The 19,739-nt window shown below is 37.0% G+C and overlaps 1 protein-coding gene across 1 annotated transcript; it reads left to right on the forward strand.

The window, feature by feature from the left end:
* Positions 1 to 4,042: 4,042 nt before the first annotated feature.
* On the forward strand, positions 4,043 to 18,298 carry LOC21394412 (cation/H(+) antiporter 15). The gene is made up of 3 exons (XM_010101139.2): positions 4,043 to 4,408; positions 4,564 to 5,565; positions 16,875 to 18,298. Exons 1-3 carry the CDS (start codon positions 4,208 to 4,210, stop codon positions 18,183 to 18,185), a joined length of 2,514 nt encoding a protein of 837 aa, XP_010099441.2. The 5' UTR covers positions 4,043 to 4,207; the 3' UTR covers positions 18,186 to 18,298.
* The last annotated feature ends 1,441 nt before the right edge of the window (positions 18,299 to 19,739 follow it).

The following is a 19,739-nucleotide window of genomic DNA, read 5'->3' on the forward strand; positions in this document are numbered from 1 at the left end:
GCAACAGCAAAAGCAATAGACAGATAATGAGAAGTCAATTTCAAGTTGTATTTCTAAACCTTTAACTGTTCTTCTTTTTCTTTGCTCTCATTATCATTATTCATGAGGCACAATTAATTAAGCACTATGCAATGATTGTGACTGTTTATTCTAACAAGTTTGAGCATGCAAGGATGAAAACCGCAACAACGTTTATATGGTGCTACCTATGTACACAAATGGCGCAAGTGTTTTTGTTAATCATGTTCGTGATATTATAAATAGATGGAGAATAGGGTGGGAGAAAGCAAACGAATTGTGAAGGTATCCTGAGATTTCCGTGTTTGAAGTCCGTTGAAATCTCACCAACTTTGCCGTTGAAAATTTGAAAATGGACATTTAACCTTGTACAACGAGAAAGAATAAATAAATAACTGTGAAGAATATTCACTTGCACTAAGAGCAGCGAAACAAAATCCATGTATTATTCCCTAAAACAAATCTTTGCCCCTTTTAACAATGAGAGCGACAGATAACTAATTTTCTTTCTATTGACTCTCGTATTTACAAAACGGTAGGAATAATGTTATTATTATTATTATTATTATTTTTAATTCAGAATGGGAGATTCAAACTTGACATAGGTACGTAACTGCTGCTAATCTATCTATACAACCACAACAATACCACTATTTGTAGGACTCATTAAATGCGTCATCCGATTACTATAAGATTTACCAGCTACTAAACAATATTTATTGACATTTATGAGATGATTTTACACATAATGAAAGCAAAATAGTGATTTTGATCGTAAGTAAGCTGAAGTGGGTCCGCAAGACTGTTGAATCCACCAGTGAAAATCGAATTATGTTAGTCCGTCCAATACTTTGATTATGAGTGTTCTTGAACGAAATATTCCAATTGAATTATACTGAGAGTTCACCAAGAATAGGCTCAAGGAATTTTGCCACTTTAAACAAGTAACTAAATCATTGGCAGACTCAAATAATTGAGCATGTCATGATGTGGAGTCAAACATGTATTTGGCAGACTCAATTGGTCTACGACTATGGGCTAAACAAGAGTGTGGGTCAACCAACGTATGGATTTATGTTGAGGCATAAACTAAATTGCATTATGATATTCATGTATTCGAATAATAAAATTATTCTCTCTAGAACTTCTTTTAGTTTTTTTTCCGTATTTTGTTCTCTCTAAATCATTTTGTTCCTTTTTTAATTATCCAGCATTTGACTGTATCGATGACTTGTTAGTCGGATGAGTTCTGCATAGACGCGTACGGGCGTAGCGTGGAATACATCAAAATCTCCGTAATTTGATCACATCGTGAACTTTAAGAGCCAAATGACTATAACTGACTCAAGTGATTAGCGGTTGTTCTTTTTTATTTTTAAATTTAGGTGATTTGAGTGATGATTTTGAGTTATAATTTGAGTTAAAGTTGTAACTTAAGTTTGTGTTTGAATGAATATTTCTTTATAAAAATAGTAAACATTTTCTACCTCCCGTAAATTCGTTACACTTAACGCCCACTTAATTAAAAACTCGTTGATTCACGAACTCTATAAATGTAAATCTTACCCCAAACTCTTTTTGAAAATACACCAAATAAGCCAATGCGTCATCTCCTGCATTAAACCGGAAAAAGTTAGGGATTTGGTATTCAGGGGGATATGGGACATGTACCATCCATTCTGGATAAGGAGCCATGTGTTCCGAATTCTTATAATCATAGAATCGACTCGATCATCAGATTATCGATTATAAGTTCATAACCCTAGCCCATTCTCATTTTGGGCGGAACAGATCTACTAATTCTTTGATTCCAGTTAGTAAGAGGGATCTTGAACTAAGAAATAGGTTTTTAGAAGCTAAAAAAGGGTATCCTGAGCAATTTCAATAATTGGGTTCATTGATATTCCTGATATAGTAGATGCTATCACACATACAATCATACTCAATTCGATGAAATTGTTTGATCTTAAAGGGGATCTTCTATAATTTTGCACGTGAGCATTTAAGTTATGCTTTGAATTGAGAATCTATTTAAGTTTGTGATTAGGTGAGCCAAAACTTAAATTTGTATTTAGATAGTATTTTAATAAAAACTCAATGGTGATAAAAAATTTTAATATGATATATGGGTGATGTTTTATTCGTCTTTTCGTTGTGAATGCATAGAAAAAAAATCATCTTAATCATAATTAAAACGAAAAAGTTATGACATTTTTAAAAATAAAAAAATATTGTTCATTAACTTGAGTTCGAGTTTATGAACTCGAGTTTAGCCCCAAACTCTAGTTCAAACTCAAATTTTACAAAAGAACATGAATTTAAATAAAGTTATAACTCGAGTTTAAACTTTTTTTGAATTTCGTTGTAAAAGAACAACCTCTGTGTCTTAAGCAAAATTTTAAATATACCTTTTAAAAACTAGGGAGAAAGAAGAAAATAGACTAAGACTTGAGATGAATTAAAATTAATAGGCCAATAGTTTACATAAGTTAATAAATATGCCAAATTATTGTTTTCGTCCATAACTTGTCTGGTTCTGAACCATAACTTGATAAGTTATTGTACATAATTGTTCATAACTTGTCTAGCTATGAACCATAACTTGACAAGTTTGTCCATAACTTATCTGGTTATGAACTATAACTTGACAAGTTATGACCTATTAATTTTTATAACTAAAAATTGGCTTATATACTTTCTTAAGCTTTTCATATTAGCATATTTTTTACTATTTCTCTAAAAACTAACACATGCGTTTTTTTTCATAAGCCTTTTAATAGAGGAACCAATTATGAATCATATTTTCTATATGCAATGCATAAACCTTTTAGTATTTTTGTGCAACGACCCTTACAGACTGTTATAATTATTTGTAAAACATTCATTTGAAACATAACTTAAAAAAAACACTTATAAAATAGCAAAGCATTAATTAAATAGTAACACCTTATTTGTGAAATACGGAAAACTTATTACAAAAAATGTAAGTAACATAATAAGAATTCTTTACAAAAATCAACGAATATGATAGGATTATAGATAGAATTCTGAACCAAAACCCTAACATAATAAGAATTTGGGAGAAAGAAGGAAATATGCCAAGACTTGAAATGAATTAAAATTAATAGGCCAATAGTTTACATAAGTTAATAAATAGGCCAAATTACTATTTTCATCCATAATTTGTCTGGTTATGAACCATAACTTGACAAGTTGTTGTCCATAATTCACGGTTTTTGTTCATAACTTATCTAGTTATGAACCATAACTTGACAAATTTGTCGATAACTTATCTGATTATGAACTATAACTTGACAAGTTATGACCTATTAATTTTTATAACTAAAAATTGACCTATATACTTTCTTAAGCTTTTCATATTGACTTATTTTCTATTATTTCCCTAAGAATTTTTGTCAACAATGACAACTACAAATATAATAGGATAATATAAAGAAAAAAATAATAAGATATGGAATAGCAAAAATGAAATGAAGAAAAAATAATAAGATATAGATACATTATTTTTTATTTTTTCAAATTTTTCAAAAGAACCTCTCTAAAAAGAGAGTGTGAATAAGAACAAAGTTGGAAAAAAAAAATCATTAAGTTGTAAGAATAGAAAGTGCATATGTTCAATAGCTATAGCAAGATTAAGTTATTTTTTTTCCCTTTTATTCTTGTTTTCAAACCAAACAGTTCGAAAAAAGTGTTACAAGATGTCTGAAATAAAATATCAATTAATTATCCTTTCAAAAAAAATATCAATTAATTATGCTACAAGAGGCGTTTAAAAATATACATAGTCAATTTTTAGAAGGAAAAAAAAAAATGCTAAAAATTAATAGAGAAGCACAACATTTTTTGGACTAAAACGTAAAAGTTAAGATTTGTTTTTTCTTCTAAAAAGAATTAATTAATATATTAAATATTTTGAGGTGTAAAGTTAATTAGTTGATGATCCTAATAACAAGGACCTTAACTTAAGGAAGGCCCTAAAGCAGTTGCCTTAATGGCCTAATCCTTGAGCCTGCATCGCAAATGACTTGAGGCAAGGCAAAACATTCAAAACAAGTGGTCAATTTTTCAACGTGACTTCTAAATTAGACATTCTCTCTCTGTTTTTCTGTGTTTGTTCGTATGCATCAATAATCGAATTAACTTTGGTTTTTACAAAAATCAGTTTGCAATGAATGAAACAGTGCCTCCTAGAATCGTGTGTATGAATTACAAAGGCATAAGATCCAAAGGTTTCTTCTTTGGCGATAGTCCTTTCAATTACCCATCTTCGGTCCTTTTTCTACAGCTCTCCATATCTGCATTGCTCACATCCTTTCTCCAAATGGTTCTCAACCCACTTGGCGAATCTGCTTTCATTTCCCAGATGCTTGTGCGTACAAAACTTTCATGCATTTTTTGTTTTCTCATGATCACCAGATGTTTGTTTATATACGTCAATGGCGTATCTTATACAAAAACACTGTTTTTTATTGTATTTACTGCCTTTTGTTCTAACTTCGTGATTGTTTCTTTTGACGTAACAAGGTAGGTATTGCATTGGGACCGTCTGTTCTAGGAAGACACAATGCGTTTGTGAAGAAAGTTTTCCCGCGGGCGAGTTTTTACGTCACCGAAACGTTTGCCTTCTTCGGCTGCATGCTGTTCATGTTCCTCGTCGGAGTTAAGATCGATTTGAATTCGGTGAAGCACTCGGGAAAGAGAGGCCTCGCGATCGGGTTGTGTTGTTTCTTTCTCCCTCTGTTGCTCAACACCTCCGTGGCTTTACTTTTGCAGCGAACGGTGAAGATGGATCCCGTTCTAAACAAGTCCATAATCAGCATCGCGGTGTTTCAGTCCTCCAGCTCTTTCCACGTCACAACATGTCTTTTAGCCGATCTGAAACTCCTGAACTCAGAGCTCGGGCGCTTAGCAGTGTCTTCGTCGATGATCAGCGGGATGTTGTCATGGTGCGGTCTAATTATGGCCTTCACCGTAAGGCAAAGTTCGTTTGGAGGGGACAAAGCGTTGCTATTTATGGCATTAAGCTTGTGCTTCGTGGTGATTCTAATAGTATTTGTAATGAGGCCAATTATGCGCTCAATTGTTAGACATACATCCATGTGGAGAGGAATCAAAGAGAAATACACCTTTTCCATATTTCTGATGGTCCTGTGCTGTGCTTTCCTTGGTGAGTTTATCGGCCAGCATTTCATGCTGGGGCCTATGGTGTTGGGCCTGGTCGTGCCGGATGGGCTGCCGCTGGGGTCGGCATTGGTCGATAAGCTAGATTCTTATGTCTCGTTGATTCTGTTGCCGGGCTATTTCGTGCTCAGCGGTGCCGCGATAGATGTACACTCTGTGTCGATGAAGACATTCGCAGTTGTTTGGCTTTTCGTAATTTGTAGTTTCTTTGCCAAACTCACTGGGGCTATGGTGCCTTCGCTCTTGTGCAAAATGCCCCTGGTTGACGCCCTTTCTCTTGGCCTTGTTGTGAGTGCTCAAGGCATCACTGACATCCTCATATGGCAAAATGGCATGATGCTTCTTGTAAGAATCAACTTTTCATTGATTTCTCTTCTGCCAATCTTATAGCTTTTGTGATATTATACTTGAATCTCCTCTGAGAAATAAATCTGGTAGAAACTTGAGGGAATTTGGGAATATTTAGTAAAATAAGGAAATAATAAAATGGAAATAGTAACTTTTATTGACAAACAAACAATTATGCTGGTGGGTAATTAGTTCGTACAAACGGAGCTATTGTCTCCAGAACTAGAATGAGCTTTTAGCATAAGCTCACAAAAGCTAAGCTAGTTGTTTTTACAAATGATTTTTTTTTTATTTATTATTATTTTTTTTAAAGAAGTGCAACACAGCCTATATATAGATTTCCTAAGTCGGTAAACTTTAGACGCCAATATGCTTGCTTCCTCACTTTTTGAGTCTTGAATTCATATGATTGGTTAAGTGATGCTAGTGCTTGATTTTCATTGGGTGGATGACAAAGCTTTATGCTTGTAATTGGTTGTCATACGTAATAGTATGCTGGTAACTCACATAGATGCATATGATTGGAAGAATGATGCAGCTGCTTGCTATCTAGCTTACTTCTACCGTACAACTCAAGCTTAGCTGTATGCTTGGTTGGTTTTGCTTAGTAATTAAGAATTTCAAGAATGTTCTTCACACTTCAACAATCCTCCTGGAAGGACATTTCTGAAATGCCAATCTTTGTTCTTAGTTCTTCAAATTTTTGTTGAGGTAACGCTTTGGTGAAGATGTCTGCGACCTGTTCTTCTGACTTGCAGTACTTGAGTGTTATCTCTTGATTAGCTTTAGCTTCTCTTAGAAAATAATATTTGATGGCAATGTGTTTTGTTTTGTTGTGGAAGACATGATTTTTTGCCATAGCAATTGCAGACTTACTATCACAGAAGAAATCTGTAGCTCGACTCTGAACTTCTCCCATGTCTTCTAGTATTTTCCTGAGCCAAATTGCTTGACTTGTCGTACTTGCCGCTGCAACGTACTCTGCTTCAGCTGATGATTGTGCGAAGCTTTCTTGTTTCTTAGAATTCCATGAGAATATTCCTGATCCAAGTGAGAATGCATAGCCAGAAGTACTCTTCATGTCATCTACCGATCCAGCCCAATCACTATCGGCGTATCCAACCAATCTAGCATTTGTAGTAGACTCAAACCAAATGCCGTAGGTTTTTGTACCCTGTAGATATCTGAGAATTCTTTTTGCAACTCCATAGTGAACTTGTGTTGGACTCTACATGAATCTTGAAAGTAGGCTCGTCGCGTACATGATGTTTGGCCGTCTGTAAGATAAAGTAGGCTTCCAATTAAACTTCAGTAAAGTGAAACATCCGCCATCTTCGAACCATCTTCTTTCCTTAGCTTCTCATTTGGCACAAGTGGTGTTGCTACTGTCTTGCAATCACTCATCTTGAATTTTTCTAGAACACTTTTAGTGTATTTCTTTTGAGATATGAAGATGCCATCTTCTTTCTGGTCTATCTCAATGCTGAGAAAATGGTGCATCGAGCCCAAGTCCGTCATTTCAAAAGTCTTCATCATATCTTCTTTGAATTCCTTCATCATCTTCTCGTTGTTCCTGGAATAGATCAGATCATCTACATACAAGGAAACTATGAGAATGTCATCACCTTGGGTCTTGGCATAAAGTGTTGGCTCCCTTTTACTCCTCCTGAAATTGTGTTCGGTGAAGTATCCGTCGATTATGTTGTACCACGCTCGTGGTCCTTGCTTAGTCCATAAAGCGCCTTCTTTAGCTTAAGAACTTTGTCTTCTTGTCCTTTAACTTTGAATCCTTGTGGTTGCTCTACATAGATTTCTTCCTCAAGATATCCATTTAGGAATGTTGACTTCAGATCTAATTGATGAATCTTCCACTTCTTTTGTGCAGCTAGAGAAATAAGAACTCTGATTGTGTCGAATCGAGCAACATGTGCAAAAGTTTTGTTGTAGTCAACTTCATATTGCTGTGAATAGCCTTTCACTACGAGCCTTGCTTTGTGCTTCTGTCTTGATCCGTCAGAGTTAAGCTTCATCTTGTAAACCCACTTAACTCCAATGATATCTTTGTCTTCTGGACGCTTGACTAGCTCCCATGTTTTGTTCTTTTCTATCATCTCTATCTCTTCTACCATCGCTTACACCCACACTTTCTATTTAGATGCTGCTTCAAAATTTTCTGGTTCGAGAGTGGCAAAGTTGCAAGTGTCATAGATGTTAGATCTCATTCTCCTAGGCGGTGATTCTGGAGAAGATTCTTCATGCTGAGGCGTTGTAGGCTGAATAGGAGTTCTTGGAACTTCTAATTCTTCTTCTTCTTCTTATTAGTTTGCCTTTGTGTAGAAGTTGATGGTTGTAACAAAACTGGAACGTTAGTCATCCCAAAAGTTTAAGCTGTTAGGAGGTGAGCCAACAATAGTTTTATACTTTAACACTCCCCCTCACGTGTGGGTTGCACAATGGGTAATCGTGTGGGTAAATTAATTGGAAAGCCCAACATGTGAATATTTAAGCCCGAGATATATTAAAGACCCAACACATGATGACAATTTAAATGTGGATAAAGAGTGCAATTACGGGGGTTTGAACTCAGGACCTCCCGCTCTGATACCATGTTAGTTTACCAATTCATCCCAAAAGTTTAAGCTGTTAGGAGGTGGGCCAACAATTGTTTTATACTTTAACAAAAGAATGGTTCGAAACTTTCTTATTGATCACTGAATTTACAGGCTATAAATAGCCGAATACAAGAGAAAGAAAACAGGAAAGAAAAAGTAAACACAGGAAAGAGTAAAATACATCTAACTTCCCTAATTCTAACTTTCCTAATTCACAATATTTGACTATTCTACGTGAAAGAAAGAAGGAAACAAATTTGCCTATTTACATCAAACATAAAACTGGAAAGTTGACTAATCTTATGAGAATATTTTGTGTATTTCAACACTCCCCCTCAAGCTGGATGGAGAATATCTTCCATACACAGCTTGCTAATTAGTCTATCAAATTGTTTCTTGTGAAATCCTTTTGTGAAAACATCAGCAACTTGATCAGCCGTGGGAATGTATGTTATGCAAATTTGTCCACTGTCAAGTTTCTCTTTGATAAAATGTCTATCCACTTCTACATGCTTTGTGATAAGCCTTCCGTGCGTTTTACATACTCTCGGAGGAGACACCTTCACGAGCCAAGGAGGGCAGCTAAAACTCAAGAGGTTGCTGAGGTGGAGGAAAACACTTGTGGAGTGAATGAGGAAGATGCTGAGTCAGCAGAGGTTAGTTAGTTAGTTAGGCTGGAATTTGGTGTAAGGAATAGGAGTTAGGAGTATAAATAGGATAGAGAGTAGAATAAGAGGGGTATCGAATCATTTGTACAATCTTCCGAGAGAAGGAACCCTAGGAGAGCACGGGATCTCTCGAAAATCCCCTTATCTTTCTGTAATCAGTTTTCTGCCATTAATACAATCGAGCTACTATAGAATTTCTTCTGGAATTCTATCTCAATTTTACTTACCGTGGTCTGGAGCTTAACACTTTGTTCTATCATGTAGAACTGGATTGTGTGCAATAGAAATTGTTGCTTTATTGGCGCAATATACTTTCATAAGTGAGACCTCTGCCAGTTTCAAATCCTCCAGAAGTCTTCTAATCCATATTACTTCACAAATTCCATGAGCAAGGGGACCTAAACTCGGCTTCAGCACTACTTCTCACAACAACATTCTGTTTCTTGCTTCACCAAGTAACTAGATTCCCACCAACAAAGGTACAGTACCCCGATGTTGATCTTCTATCAGTTGAACTTCCAGCCCAGTCAGCATCTGTGTAGACCTTAATTTGCAAGTGTCCCTGCCTTTTAAATAACAATCCTTTCCCAGGAGTTCCCTTTAGATACCTTAGAATTCGATACATGGCATCAAAGTGTTCTTTCCCAGGTGAATGCATAAAATGGCTTACCAAACTTACTGCAAATGCAATATCTGGGCGTGTATGAGCCAAATATATTAGTCTTCCAACGAGTCTCTGATATTGCTCCCTGTTCACCATTTCTTCTTCTTTGGCCGGTTGTAGTTTTAAGTTTGGTTTAAGGGGTGTCTCGGTTGCCTTGCAACCTAGCATGCCTGTTTCACTGAGTAAGTCAAGTATATATTTGCGTTGATTGACGAATATACCTTCCTTAGACCTAACAAACTCCATTCCAAGGAAATACTTCACCGTCTCTAAGTCTTTGATTTCAAACTCAGCTGCAAGTTTCTTCTTCAAGGTTCCCAACTCTGCATCATCATTTCCTGTTAGGATTATATCATCCACATAAACAATTAGATTATCAATCTTATTGCCAGCCGAGTGTTTATAAAACATAGTATGATCCACTTAGCTCTGGGAGTAGCCATAACTCCTTACAGCTTGTCCAAAATGTTCGAACCACGCTCTAGGGGACTGTTTCAGTCCATACAAAGACTTCTTCAACTTACATACTTAATTCTTCCCGAATTCTTCTTCAAACCATGAGGTAGACTCATGAACACCTCTTCTTCTAAGTCTCCATTTAAGAATGCATTTTTTACATCCAACTGATACAATGGCCAGTGATTGTTCACGGCTAGGGACAGTAGAACATGAATAGAGTTTATCTTTGCAACTGGAGCAAATGTCTCATGATAATCTATTCCATAGGTTTGTATAAACCCCTTCACCACTAGTCTTCCCTTATATCTTTCTACACTGCCATCAGCCTTACATTTTACTGTAAATACCCACTTACACCCCACAGTCTTCTTATCACTTGTCAAATCAACGATCTCCCAAGTCTCATTCTTTTTGAGCGCATTCATTTCCTCCATGACTGCTAATCTCCAATTCTGATAATCTAGTGCTTCCTGAATATTTCTAGGAACAAACATGTGAGAGATTTTGGAAAGAGATGCTCAATGATTACAAGAAAGTCTGTGATAGGATAAACATTTGGCAATGGGGTGATTAGTACAATTTCGGACTCCTTTCCTAATGGCAATAGGAATATTGAGATATGACAACTCATTTGAAGGAATAGGAGATGAATTTGAAGGAAGAGGAATAGAATTACCTGAAGAATCTCTTGGACCATCACTCGGGTCTGGTTGGTCTGATGCTGGAACAGATTGGTCTTTATTACTTCTTTGAGTTTTTCTCCTAGTATAAACCAGAAGCTCAGGAGGATTTTGATTCTGTAGTAGTTCTCCTTCAGCATGTTCATTGTTTATGCTTGGGGATGATAGAATAGGATTTCCTTTATTTCCAAGATCCTGAACAAGTTTTTGTGGTTTCAGATGGCAAAATGATTGATTCAGAAATTATATTCAGTAATAGAGTAAAAGTGTTCTAAAAATCAGTTTCTTCTCCCCCCCCCTCCCCTGAAGATAATTTCTGCTAAAGTAGGGCCGGTTTTCCACAAAAGAAACGTCCATACTTACATAGATTTTCCTAGTTTGAGGGTTATAACACTTATATCCCTTCGTATTTGGAGCATAACCTATGAATACACATTTTTCCGCTCTTAGGTCAAATTTTGAGTGAGTTTTGTGGGGTATATGAACATAAACTGTACAGCCAAAGACCTTTATTGGTAAATCTGAATGTATCCTACATTCTGAAAAAATACGTTTATAGCATTCTAAAGGTGTAGTATATTTTAAGACTCGGGTAGGCATCCTATTTATTAGATATGATGCGGTTAGAACCGCCTCTCCCCACAAATATTTTGGGACATGCATAATGAACATTATGGCACGGGCAACCTCAAGTAAATGTTTATTCTTTCTTTCGGCAAGCCTATTTTGTTTAGGAGTATCTACACACGTAGATTGATGGTGAATCTCATTTTCCTTTAAAAAATTGCCCACGTATTCATTGTAGTATTCTGTTCCATTATCAGTTCTTAGGATGCTTATTTTGGTTTGAAATTGATTTTCAATCATATTGTAAAATTCCTTAAACAATTTTCCTACCTCAGATTTTTCGTCCATCAAATATATCCAGCATAATCTTGTATGATCATCTATAAAAGTCACAAACCATTTTTTTCCTAATGAAGTTGTTACCTTTGAAGGTCCCCATACATCACTATGCACAAGATAAAATAGTTTAGAAGGTTGATAAGGCTTAGTAACATAAGTGGACTTATGACTTTTAGATAAATAACAACTTTCACAATAGAGAGATGAACAATTCAATTTTTTGAATAATTGAGGAAATAAATGTTTAAGATATGGAAAACTAGGATGTCCTAGTCTATAATGCCAAAGCATAATTTGTTCATAAACAGAATTTGAACTAATACTACTAAGACCTTGAGCCTTTTTATTACTGGAGAATTATTCATCGAAGTAATAAAGCCCATCTCTCATCCTAGCACTGCCAATCATCTTCCCCGAGTTCCGATCCTGAAATTCACAACAAGAGTCAAAGAATACAACACGACAGTTAGAATCTTTAGATATTTTACTGATAGACAAAAGATTGCAGGCAAGTTTAGGAACATGAAGTACAGCCTTAAGGTCTATATTTCTTAAGAGTTTAATAGAGCCTTTCCCAGCAATAGATGAGAAACTACCGTCTGCAATTCGAATTTTTTCATTACCAGAACAAGGAAAATATGTAGTGAATAAGTGTGAGACACTGGTCATGCGATCGGTAGCTCCTGAATCAATGATCCAAGGAGAGGAATTGAAACTTGTGCAATAAGAAAAAACACTAAAATCACTACCTGTTTGGGCCAAGGAAACATTAGGAGTACCAGAGGAGGATGAATTAGATTTTAGCAGTTTTAAGAGGAAATCAATTTGCTCTTTGCTGAATGTCTCGGCTGCATTGGTTGAGGAAGCTGCATGGCTGGTTTTTTCCCCGGGCCTGCTGCCTTTCAAATTTGCTGGTTTTCCATGAAGCTTCCAGCAAGTTTCTCGGGTATGACGTGGTTTGTTGCAATAATCACACCATGCTCGAGATTTTTCATCGAACCACCGCTGGTTTTGGTTGTATGATGACTTGTTCGCAGCTTGATTTCCGGCTGGGGTTTTGGATTCTTCCGCAGCGAGAGCAGTTGATTCAGTTGGGTTAACAACCCCTTTTTTTCCCAGCATGACATGACGCCTGGTCTCCTCCCTTCTGACTTCTGAGAAAACTTCTCCAATGGAGGGAAGAGGCTTTCTTCCAAGGATTCTCCCCCTTACTTCATCAAACTCGACATTAAGACCTGCCAAAAACTTAAAAACTCTACCATTCTCTACAGTTTTCTTATGATGGTTACAATCCTTTGGACTTTTCCATTCATAATCATTAAACAAATCTAAGTCCTGCCAAAGACCCTTAAGGATATTAAAATACCTGGTCACACTCCCTTCTCCTTGCCGAGCCTCTTCAATCTTCTGTTGGAGTTCAAACATTTGTGAATAATTACCAAGGTCTGAATACATTTCAACCACACTGTCCCATAGTTCTTTTGCAGTAGAATAGCACATGTAATTTGCATTGATTTCCTCGTCCATGGAGTTCACCAACCAAGCCATAATCATCGAGTTTTCTGCATCCCATGTTGCATATGCCGGATTAGTATTCTTAGGAGCTTGAGTTTCACTTGTCAAGTAACCTATCTTTCCTCTTCCCCGGATGTACATTCGAACGGATTGGGACCAACGCAAGAAATTTCCCTCATTAAGACGAATGGTGGTGATTTACACCGAATGGGAGACATGGTGCAACAGTCGGGTTTGATTGGTTTTCGTAGAAGAAATTGAAGAAGATTCAGAGGTTGTTTCGGACATGGTGAATAGCAAAGAGAAGGAAAAGAAAAAGTGTCAGTGATCACGAAAAAATAATTTCAGTCATGGAGGCTGAAACGAAGAAGGCCAAATATTGGCTCTGATACCATGAAGAAAGAATGGTTCGAAACTTTTTTATTGATCACTGAAATTTACAAGCTATAAATAGCCGAATACAAGAGAAAGAAAACAGGAAAGAATAAAATACATCTAACTTTCCTAATTCACAATCTTTGACTATTCTATGTGAAAGAAAGAAGGAAACAAATATGCCTATTTACATCAAACATAAAACTGGAAAGTTGACTAATCTTTTGAAAATATTTTGTGTATTTCAACAGTTTGCCTTTGTGTAGAAGTTGATGGTTGTAACAAAACTGGAACATTAGTGTTGTCAACTTTTCCTTTTTCTCAATTCCAAGCAGCATTTTATTGAACTCTGCGTCTCAACTGATAACTAGTTTCTTGTCTTTGATAATGTAAACTCGATAACCTTTTGATTAAGAACTGTAGCCCATGAAAATTCCTTTTTGTGTTTTATCATCCAGCTTTCTCCTCTTTTCTTTTGGAATGTGCTCATAACACACACAACCAAAGACTTTAAGGTGTTTTGCAGAAGGCTTGCGTCCGCTCCAAGCTTCAACTGGAGTTCTGTTTCGAACGGCTTTAGTCAGACAACGATTCAACAAGTAGACTGTTGTAGAAACTGCTTCTCTCCAAAATGATTTTGGAAGTCTCTTCTCTTTTAGCATTGTATTAGCCATCTCTATAACTGTTCTGTTCTTCCTTTTTGAAACTCCACTTTGTTTAGGAGCGTACCCACAGTAAACTGACGTTCTACTCCTTCATCTTCGCAAAACTTGTTGAACTGTCTAGAGTTGTATTTGGCGCCTCTATTGCTTCTTAGTATTTTAATTTGACGACCACTTTGCTTCTCAATATAGTTTTTGAATTTTTTGAAAATTTCAAAAACTTGTGATCTTTCTTTGAAAAAATACACCCACATCATTCTTGTATAATAATCAATGAAGAGAATAAAGTACCTATTTTGACTTGGAGTAGGAGTTCTCGTTGGGCCGCAGACGTCGGTATGAACCAACTCTAGCAATCCTTTAGCTCTCCAGGCTTTGTTTGAAGGAAATGGTTGACGATGTTGTTTGCCGAGTAGACAAGCTTCACATACGTCATCTTTATCTCTGATGCGTGGCATGCCTTTCATCATATTCTTCTGATAGAATCTTCAAGCCTTGAAAGTTGAAGTGGCCGAATCTGCGATGCCAAAGCCATGAGTCATCTTCTTGTGTCTTCATAGCAACTTCTTTAGAATATCTCCACTGGATGGGAAAGCTTCTATTTTCCATCTTCACAGCAGTAATTATAGCATTCTTGTTTTTGTTGTCATAAATTCTGCAGGTGTCCCCTTCAAAGTGTACAGAATACCCATTTTGAATCATTTGACCACACTGAGCAAGTTCTGCTCTAGGCTGGGAAGTAGCAGAACATTTTGAATGTGTCTCGTGCCTTTCTTCATGTTGATAGAGATTGTCCCTCTACCTTTTGCCTCCCCTAGAGCACCATTTCCCAACCTCACTTTAGATTTATTTGTTGTATCGATGTCACAGAATATAATTTCATCACCAGTCATGTGGTTGCTGCATCTGCTATCAATGTACCATTTGCTCCATTATTCACTAGAACTAGCTTGAGATGCATAGAACATAACAGTTGATTGATCCTCATAATCTTCAGAAAAATTAGCCCGATGACTTCCTTTCAGCCGACAGAACTTTTCTACGTGCCCAAATTTCTTACAATTTCTGCATTGTGGTTTATTCCGAAACTAACGTTCTTTCTCTAAGTGACTAGATCTTTTGCAGATGCCACATGGTGGATATTTTGGATTTTTCCTCTGGTCAATTTTCTCCCTCTGATTTCCATTACTTCTAGAGCTTTCTCCTCGTCTAGAATTTTGTCTAGATTTTTCCCAATTATTCTTAAAATTCTGAGACTTCATATTCAGCTTAGATTGAAATGCACTTTCTAATGTTGAATCTTCATTTTCTTCTCCATCATCCTCTCTTTTCTCAAAAGCTTCTAATGAGCCCATTAATTCAGTAACTGATAACTTGGTTATATCCTTGGTTTCTTCACTGACAGTTACTATTTGCTTAAACTTGTCAGACTAATCAATATTTTTTGAACAATTTTTTCGTCAGAAACATTCTCCCCATAACCTCTCAATTTATTGACTAGCTCCTTAATTCTTGAGTAATACTCTCTAGCTGTCTCAAATTCCTTCATTGTAATATTTTCTAGAGCACGTCTAAGAGATTGCAGCTTAATAGTGTGTACCTTTTCACTGCCATGGAACTCCTCCTACAAGATATCCCATGCTTCTCTTGCAGTTTTGGCTTCTGAAATTCTGGGAAAAATCTCCATGGAAACTGCTTGTTGCAGAGTAAATAAGGCCTTCGTATTCTTTTGTTGATTCCCCTTTAATTCCTTCTTTTGGGCTGCAGAAAGTGTTGACAAATCTTCACGAAACACGTTATGCTCTTCGCTTATTATATCCCACAAATCTTCGTACTGGAAGTATGTCCTCATTTTTATACTCCAGTAATCATAGTGCTCGCCATTGAAAATGGGAATTGGAACATGCATCATCGATTGTATTTGTGCCGCCATAGTGACTAGAAGAATGCCCAACAATAATCGAACAGAGCTCTTTACAAATGATTTTTTTATTATTATTATTATTTTTTTTAAAAAGAAGTGCAACACAGCCTATATATAGATTTCCTAAGTCGGTAAAACTCTAATCGGCAATGTGCTTGCTTCCTTACTTTTTGAGTCTTGAATTCATATGATTGGTTGGGTGATGCTAGTGCTTGATTTTCATTGGCTGGATGACAAAGCTTTATGCTGGTAACTCACATAGATGCATATGATTGGAAGAATGATGCAGCTGCTTGCTATCTAGCTTACTTATACTGTACAGCTCAAGCTTAGTTGTATGCTTGGTTAGTTTTGCTTAGTAATTAAGAATTTCAGGAATGTTATTAACACTTCAACAATATCCATGGTCAAATAGTTTCAATCAAAAGTAAGAAAAACATCAAGGAGCTTGAAAAGTAAAAAAATCACATATGAACCCTTCTAGTAACGAAGATACAAATGTACAACATCTCATTGTTCCACGATTTGTTTTCCATTATTATCTCGTACTAATCCTTCTGAATTTTCAAAAGAAAAATGCCAAATATATCAGAGTAGTGATTATCACTTCTAATTCGAGAAGGATTATTCTGTAAACTTATAACAGATCAGAAGTGTAATTACACGCGAGTCTTAGAATCAACATGAAATGTTGACCAATTACAAATAAGTAGTCACGATCACTGGAAATTTAACTTGCATGGTATGTATATATTAACATTCTAACATTCATTTTATGTACCTACCTAGCTAACTATAATAATCAAGTTTTGTATTTGTAACCATGATCCGTTGAATGCAGCTGATCGACCAAAAATCCTATAGCATCATGGTGATATCAACCGTGGTACTAACTGGAACAGTAACACCCATAGTGAAGAAGCTCTACAACCCTTCCAAGCGTTATGCCACCACCAAGAGAAGAACCATCGAGCACGCCTCCTCCCACGACTCCGAGCTCCGCCTCCTCGCCTGCGTCCACCACCACGACAACACCCCGTCCCTCATCCGCCTCCTCGACATCTCCAACCCCACAACCACCAGCCCCCTCTGCTTCTACGTCGTCCACCTCATCCCGCTGGCCGGCCGCTCTACCCCGCTCCTTATAACTCACCGTCCTGGCCGCCGAACCTCCTTCCACTCCACCCTCTCCGACCGCATCATCCACGCCTTCCGCCTCTTCGAGCACCACAATTCTGGCAAGGTCATGATGTCACCCATCACCGCCATGGCCCCCTGCGCCAGCATGCACAACGACGTCTGCTCCCTTGCCTTTGAGAAGCGGGCCTGCATCGTCATCGTTCCCTTCCACAAGCAGTACTGGTCACAACACGGCGCAGCCGCCACCGCTAATAACCACGAGGCCCTCAGGGCTGTCAACCTCAACATCCTCAGAAACACGCCCTGCTCCGTCGGCATCCTGGTCGACCGCGGCAGCAGCAGCAGCAGCGCGGCCGTCAATTACTTGTCCTCCAAGGGAACTTACTCCGTCGGGGTCATATTCATCGAGGGACCGGACGACCGGGAAGCTTTGGCGTACGCAATGCGGATGGCGGGAAAGGCTAACGTCTGCGTAACGGTCATCCGGTTGGTCGACAGTTACGTGGAGCCTTCGCAGAATGATTTGGACATGGTGGACAAATTCAAGGCTTTTCTCAAGAGCAGCAGCAATACTAGTACTAAAAAGAAGCATTTCTACAAGGAAAAGGCGGTGAAGAACAGCTTGGAGATGATAAACGTGATCCGGTCGATGGAGAATCAGTCGTACAACCTGATTTTAGTCGGGAGACGGCATTTTAGCGAGTCGCCGCTCTTTGCGGGGCTGACGGAGTGGAACGAATACCCGGAGCTGGGATCAATAGGGGACGTGCTGGCGTCGGGGGATACTAATAGCGAGTTCTCGCTGTTGGTGGTTCAACAACACGCCTTTGAAGGGGTCAAAGATCCAGATAGCCCCAAGTATCATGTTATGATGATGATGAATAGCGCCGTCTCTGTTCAGGTCGATGTAGTGCCCAGTCATCATCATAATAACTTGGGTAGTAAAGTGACCAGGCCACGGCCAGTCCCAGTTTCTATGGAAACAAACAGAAAATCCAGAGATCAGGTGTAGACGGTTTGTATGTATCATATATATAGACGAATAATCTGATCAAATATGTACTCTTTTTTCACCTGCACGATATTATGGTGTATTTGTATGATCACTATTATCATATTATTAATACGAGGACATTTGATTTTTTTTCTTTTGATTTTTTAAGTATACTAATTTTTGCAGACATTATATTTATATATATACACACATGTTATAATCTGATCATCTTTCTGGTTAATAGATTATGGATGTATAATATTAGCATTAATTTATGAGCAATATTTATTCCCAGGGTCTAAAATGGCTCTTTCTTCTTCTTCTTCTTTTTTTTTTTTTTTTTTTTTTTTTTTTTTTCATTAGAACTGCTCATTGCAAAAGAGCTTTGTAGTTATACGTTTTTTTTTTTTTTTCTTTTTCTTTCTATAGAGGAAAGGATATGCCACTCGTAATTACTTCGTGTAATAGTATATATCTATTAGAGTAGCACATTAGCTAATTAGTATTAGTGTTCCCCATATATCTTGAAAGTAAACCTGTAGATCATACACAAATGCAACGCTGAAAATATTTCAGAAGCCTATATTGGCATAGTTTGTAAAATTTTTCCTTTTGCCATTCATTAATAACAAGATAATAAATTATGAATATACATGTTTATTTAAAACTCTAAAATAATTACTTCTTATAATTATTTTCCGCATACTATTTCAAGATGATCTGCATATATTGATCCGGAAAAGAGCTTTATTTATAAAACTGATCATTAGTATTTCATTAATTAACACGTTAAAAAAGTTATTTTTAGTCTAAGAAGTAAGCTAGAGATAATGGAGAGATGAAATTTGAAATTATGGTTTTTCCACCTATGACTCCTAAAATGTGTCTAATACAGCACAGGAATTCATAAATGACTGAGCAATGATTGTAGTATCTGTAGAGAACTTGAACCCACGTTCGAAGGGGCCCTCCCCCATATATTCATGCATGGATATGGATATATATATATATATGTATATATATAGTAGATCAACTAAAACCCCGAAATTATGGAGGAAAAGAACAAACACGAGTGTTGTACGGCTTTAGCCATTAATTGGGTGAAGAAAGAAGAAGAAGAAAAAAAGAAGGTCACCAATCAAAGAAGTGCGTGCAATATCAGCCATTAAAATGACAAAACGAGCCAGGTCCTATAATTAATTGTGAATGCTAACAAGAAAAGATACCCGTTCAATCATACTACCGTGTGATTGTTCTATTTTATTTTCTCCATTCCTCATCTTACTCAGCCAAAAAAAAAAACAAAATTGAGAATAATTCAAATAAAAATAAAGTAGTAGCTATAGCTAGCTTGACTTGATCTAGATGGCACACAGGGCATGCACTACAATTTAATGATGTTGAGTTCTCAACAACAAATAGCTAGCTAGGGAACAGGGACAGCCAGGATGGGTCAGAGGCTTCCAATAATTAAGCACACACGTAAGGGCGGAGCTAGATTAGGCCATGGACTGAGGGCTCTTTGCACTTTTGCCCTCATTATAAATTTTTTTCTAGTTTGTCCGTCTGTAA

Source organism: Morus notabilis, unplaced genomic scaffold (genome assembly GCF_000414095.1).
Source record: "Morus notabilis unplaced genomic scaffold, ASM41409v2 Scaffold1300, whole genome shotgun sequence".
In the NCBI taxonomy this organism is placed as follows: domain Eukaryota; kingdom Viridiplantae; phylum Streptophyta; class Magnoliopsida; order Rosales; family Moraceae; genus Morus; species Morus notabilis.

Bases quoted from the DNA above. Each gene is read 5' to 3' on its own strand.
- LOC21394412 (XM_010101139.2), top strand. From the start codon at position 4,208: ATGAATGAAACAGTGCCTCCTAGAATCGTGTGTATGAATTACAAAGGC. The intron at 4,409-4,563 runs GTGCGTACAAAA...TGACGTAACAAG, and splicing joins CTTTCATTTCCCAGATGCTT to GTAGGTATTGCATTGGGACC. The intron at 5,566-16,874 runs GTAAGAATCAAC...CGTTGAATGCAG, and splicing joins AAAATGGCATGATGCTTCTT to CTGATCGACCAAAAATCCTA.